Source organism: Corvus brachyrhynchos, unplaced genomic scaffold (genome assembly GCF_000691975.1).
Source record: "Corvus brachyrhynchos isolate BGI_N302 unplaced genomic scaffold, ASM69197v1 scaffold122, whole genome shotgun sequence".
NCBI classification, from domain to species: Eukaryota; Metazoa; Chordata; class Aves; order Passeriformes; family Corvidae; genus Corvus; species Corvus brachyrhynchos.
Window position 1 is genome coordinate 594,861 of NW_008236778.1, and position 5,404 is coordinate 600,264.

At 62.2% G+C, this 5,404-nt stretch overlaps 2 protein-coding genes across 2 annotated transcripts in view; one reads left to right on the forward strand and one right to left on the reverse strand.

Moving 5' to 3' along the window:
- The window catches only part of PRCC (papillary renal cell carcinoma (translocation-associated)), a 16,238-nt gene extending 13,210 nt beyond the window's left edge, over positions 1 to 3,028 (reverse strand). The window contains exon 1 of the mRNA XM_008628793.2: positions 2,929 to 3,028. Within this exon, the coding sequence (XP_008627015.1) occupies positions 2,929 to 3,028 (100 nt within the window). The remainder of the gene's footprint in view (positions 1 to 2,928) is intronic.
- A 49-nt stretch (positions 3,029 to 3,077) lies between these two features.
- Positions 3,078 to 4,626, forward strand: HDGF (hepatoma-derived growth factor). Its single transcript, XM_017727900.1, has 5 exons — positions 3,078 to 3,453; positions 3,553 to 3,686; positions 3,780 to 3,956; positions 4,029 to 4,219; positions 4,326 to 4,626. The coding sequence occupies exons 1-5, from the start codon at positions 3,303 to 3,305 to the stop codon at positions 4,330 to 4,332; spliced, it is 660 nt and encodes a 219-aa protein (XP_017583389.1). The 5' UTR covers positions 3,078 to 3,302; the 3' UTR covers positions 4,333 to 4,626.
- The last annotated feature ends 778 nt before the right edge of the window (positions 4,627 to 5,404 follow it).

The window sequence follows — 5,404 nt, forward strand, 5'->3', positions numbered from 1 at the left end:
AGCAGCAGGAGGTTGGGCTGCCCAAGTCCAGGGGTGCTGGCAGATCGGGGGAAGGGGGGGTTTGGAGTGCAGCCCTCCCCACCGTGACTAATCGGTCAGGGCGAAGCAGGCAGGGCTTGCCAGTGACTAATCAGGTGCTGTGATGAAACGTTACCCGGCCACGCGTGGCGTTTGCTGGGATATTTGTTTCCAGCCAGGTGTGGCTGGAGCAGAGAGATACGGGAAGAAATGGAGGGGGGAGCTGGCAGCGCTGCGGGGGGGGGTTGTTCCTCTGACCTATTCCCTGGGGATGGCACCTGGCACCGTCCCCCACCATCAGCAGCTCAGCCCCCGCCTCCAGTGGAAACTTCTCCCTGAGAAGGGTGGCATTAAACAGAGGGGAAACTGAGGCACAAGAGTGGGGAGATGAGTAGCTGACACGTGCAGGATGATGCTTGCCTCCCTCTTCCCCTCGCCCCTTCTCTGCAGGGTCCCTGATGCCGGACCCTCGTTATCACCTCCTCGTTGGTGCTTCCCTGCTGCTGTGGGCAGATCTGCAGCCCCTCTTCCATTACAGAGCTCTGGGACAGCACGGGAGCACGGCAGGGATGAAGCACCAGCACCACGCTGGGGATCCTGGCACCACCGACATCCCCCTTCCCGAGCATCTCCTGTTCCCATGGCCAGGTGTGCGCTGGGGTCAGGATCCTGCTGGCCGTACCCTCTGGAGCAGGCTCCGGGTAATTTGGTGCTCATTGACAGCCTGGTGCTGGGATGGGGCCCAGCGATGGCCCCAGGGCTGAGGAGAGCCCTGGGAAGTGTGTGGGTGCAGCTGTGGCACTCGGGGATGCCACAGGCCCCCCCACCCGGTGCATGTTCCCCCCCACCACGTGCTTCATCAACGGTGTGTGACCCACATGAATTAATTCCATTAATTCTCCTTCCTGCCAGCCAGCTCCTTGCTGCCAGCCTTGTCCTGCAGTGGGGAAACTGAGGCAGGGAGGGGGCTGCTCCCAGCCCCCGTGGGCAGTGCAGGGCAGGCTGCATCCAGCCGTGCTCCATGGGCCAGTTGCAAAGGTGAAGAGCAGAGGTTGGGGGCAGAGTCCAGAGCGGGGTATGTGTCTGTCCCTCCCCTGCCACGCTCCAGAGCTTCCCCTCCTGGGGGACCTGTCCCAGCCCATTTTCAGACCACCCCCAACCCCCGGGTGCAGGTCCCCAGGCAAGGCCAGGCTGTGGCACCAGTGCCATTCGCAGGAGCTGGCGGGGGGACAGAAATGGGCACCATGGACTTTACCCTGGCACTGTAGCCCTGTCTCCCCCCACTGCCACTGTCCAGCGAGCAACAGGGAGGGACAAACAGACATGGACCGTGACGGTGCCACGAGCCCCGGGCCCCCATCATGGGGCAGTCTGGGCAGCCCAGGGTTTTTGGGTGGGTTTGCACCCGCCTGCACTATCGGTGTCCCCAACGGGGTGTCACCCGCCTGCCCCATGTCCCTGCACCCCGGTCCCCGCCTGCCCACGCAGATAGAGCCACTGCATCCCCTTGGGGCGCAGGAGGGGCCGATAAAGGGCTGGTGCTGGCGGGAATGGGCTGTGCAGGGAATCCCACTGTCGGGGGGAATCCCAGCTTTCCCCTGGCCCATGCCCTCGGTCCACGGGCTGGGGACAGGCAGCAGTGGGCTGGGGACACAGTGCCACAGGGCAGCCATCCCCAGAGCTGCTGCCCTTGCCTCTGCAATTGCTGCCTTTCCTTGGGGAAGGAGCTTTGGAAACTTGCTGGGGGATCTCCATCAGGGTCCTGGCACTGCAGGGGGCTGTGGGGTCCCTGTCCAAGCCTGAGGGGGGTCTGGGTTCCTAGAGCCTGGGGGGCTCTAGGGCTGATGGGGCCTTTGCCACATTGTCCCAGGAGTGACCTGCAGGAACGAGGCCTGCGGGAAGCAGCAGCCCCGGCAGGGCTGGGCTGGGCCGGGCTGGCGGCGACCCCTCTGAGTCACATCGTCCCCTCCTGTCCCCTCCTCCACCGTCGGTGCCACGCGGGGATGGAGCTGCTGCTCCCAGCTGCCGCCATGGGCCAGGGTCCTGCTGGGGACGGGTGCAAGGGCCTGACTGACCTTTGCTCTGCTGGGGACCATCCCTGCTCCTGGAATGTCCCTGTGCCTGTGAGGAATGGGGGCATTGGGGCATGGCAGTGCCAGTAGCCCCAGGGCGCTGGGTGGGAGCACGTCACCAATCCTGAAACACCCCTGGGTCCTGCTGCAGGATGGCCTGGATGCCCCAAACCACATTTGGGCAGTGGGGATGGCACAAAGGCGCATCCCAGCCAGGAGTGGGACATCACACCGATCATCCACCACGTTCTGGTGCCTGTGCAGAGCCCCTCCCCATGTCCCATCCCCTCCATCTGCCCCTCAGCACAGGGGCACATCTTAGCTCCATTCCCAGCTCTGGGAGGGGAATCGGGAGAAACCCTTGGCCAGGTCCACCCTCAAGCACCGCATTTGGGATGGGTCGTGATGTGCTGGGAAGAAGAGGGGTAAAATGCAGGTGGCAGGAGCCCTGTCATGACACCCCAGCCCTGCTGGCTGGGGAAACTGAGGCTCAGCAAGCTGTGGGGATCATGGTGACTTAGGAAGGGTTGTGCCATGAGTCAGCAGAGCGCTGGGAACGGGACCCAGCACCTCGACCGTCTGCGCTGGCACCTTCCAGCCCGGTGACGTGCTGGCGCCTGCCCTGAGACCCCCACCCGCATCCTCGTTCAGCTCCTTCCACCTCCCTTTGAGGTTTTCTCAGGGAATTTATGGCTGCTGGCTGCAGGGGGGGTTATTTTTAGATGCTATAAAAAGCAGCCGGAGTTGCTTTCGCTCCGTTCCCGCTTGGCGCCTCGGGATTATTCACGCTCAGTGGAGCAGCACCTGCCTGTGGGCTTGGCACCGGCTGCTGCCTGACCCCACAGCCCTCGCCAGGCCGTCCCCTTGACTGGTGACCCTGTTTCGGCCAGGGTGTCCCAGCAGCTGGACAGTGTCCCCCCAGGCACCCCGATCGCCATCGCTGGCCCGGGCTGGAGGCAACGCCTGTGGCTCCGCTGGCATCGCTGGCAGCGCCTGAATTTGCTGAGTGTGTCTGAGCTGGTTTAGACAAGAGCTTATGGGGAGAGGGGGTGGGAGAAGAGGAGCCCCTCTGGCCCCCACACCAGTGGGCACAAGCACTTGTTCTGTTGACCGCTTCTTGCCAGCGCTGTCTCCGGCCGGTGGGTGAATTCCCAAGGAATCGCATTTTCCTTTCCTGAGCTGTGCCCATTGATAGGACACTGGAGGGAGGTGATGTCCCAAGGTCTGAGGAGCCCCAGGGGTCTGTCTCTGCCCTCTCTTCTCACCCTGTCCTTTGTGTCGCACAGATTGATGAGATGCCAGAAGCTGCAGTCAAATCCTCCTCCAATAAGTACCAAGTCTTCTTCTTCGGGACCCACGAAACGTGAGTGGGAGCTGGGGCTTACAGGGCGGGTGGTGCCAGTGGATTTGGGAGAGATGAGATCCCCCTGCTCGCACCCCTCACTGTTTTCTCCTGGCACAGGGCATTGGCCCAAAGACCTCTTCCCCTATGAGGAGTGCAAGGAGAAGTTTGGAAAACCCAACAAGCGGAAAGGGTTCAGCGAAGGTTTGTGGGAGATCGAGAACAACCCCACAGTCAAAGCCTCCGGTTACCAGGTGGGTCAGGAGCTGGGGGGCCTCCATCCCACCTCCCCCCCAGCCCATTCCTCCTTCCTGGGTGCCCTCTGTGAGCCCCCCACGTTCCCACAGCCCACCCAGAAGAAGAACTGCCCCGAGGCGGCTGAGCGGGAGCCAGAGGGAGATGGGGAGAAGAAGGGCAACGCGGAGGGCAGCAGCGACGAGGAGGGGAAGCTGGTGATCGACGAGCAGTCCAAGGAGAAGAACGAGAAAGCCGGGATCAAGAGGAAAGCGGAAGATGCTTTGGAGGTACGGGGTGGGCCGCTGGGGATGGGGATGTGGGCGACCGGAGCTGGGCTGAGCTGAGCTCCCCCCGCCCAGGACTCCCCCAAACGCCCCAAGGATGCGGAGGGGCAGGAAGGGGACAAGAAGGTGGACAACGAAGAGGCCCCCAAGGAGGAGCCCAAAGGCAACCCGGGTGAAGGGGAGAAGAACAGTGACACCGCCAACGCGCCAGACACCAACGAAGCCAAGCAGGAGGGCAAGGAGGAGGTCAGAGACCACAAGGAGAGGTGAGGGTGGTGCGGTGACCCCTGTTCCCACAGCCCCCAGGCCTTGGGGCATCCCTGGCACCACAGGGTCTGACCAAGGACCTGGATCTCTTCTTGGCCCCCGCAGCTTGTAGTGGCTCCCCCGGCGAGCTGATCCTTCCCTGCCGGGTCCTGGGTGCCGCCCCGTGTCGCCCATGCCGACTCGTCACGTCCGGAGCTCTGGACGAGAGAAACCACCCCAAAATGAAAATTCAAAAGGAAAAAGAAAGTAAAAAAAAAAACCTACAAAAAAAGAGAGGAATGCAGAGCAGCCCGGTACTGACCCCGAGTGCTCCGTGCCTGCCCTGCCGTGGGCGCACGCTTTGTATTAGTGATTCCTCGGGGCTGAGCAGTTGATTTGAAATAAAAGCGAATCTTGCCTTTTTAAACGCTTGCAGGCCCTGGGTTAGCCCCTGGACCCCCCTGCATGGGTGGTTTTGGGACCCTTTGGGCTGCCCAGAGAGGTGGGGCTGCTAGAGCCCCTCTGGCAGCTCTGGGGTGTGGGGAGAGAGCGCATTGACCAGGGGGAGAGATGGGGCTAGGGCAGGGAAAGGGCCAGGGAAAGGTTTTGGAGGGGAGCTAAACTAGGGACTACAGAATCATAGAATGCCCTGAGCTGGAAGGGACACAGAAGGATCGAGTCTTAGTCCTGGCCCTGCACAGGACACCTCAAAATCCCAGTGTCCAAGAGCATTGTCTAAACACTCCTTGACCTTTAGAATCATGAAATCATGGAATATGCTGAGCTGGAAGGGGCCCACAGGGATCATCGAGCCCTGGCCTTGCACAGGACACCCTGAAATGCCCCCAGTCCCAAGGTCCTAGAGCGGTGTCCAAGCACTCAGCTTCTGTCCCGGAATAGTGGAATATCCTGAGCAGGAAGGGGCCCATCAGGATCATCAAGTCCAGCTCCGGGCCCTGCACAGGACACCCCAAAACCGCATCCTGTGCCCCAGGGTTTGTCCTTGAGCTCCTTGAGCTGTGGCCGGGTGGGGGCTGGGACCATTCTCTGGGCACCCTGTTCCACAAAAACCCAGCGAGGAGAGGCCAAACCGGGGGCATTTGGCCGTGCCCGGCTCCCCACGGAGGGGACAGCAGAGACCGTCCCCTGCCTTGGGACCAGCCCGGGGGACAGGGAGGGCAGCAGCAGAAAATGGAGCCGTGGCC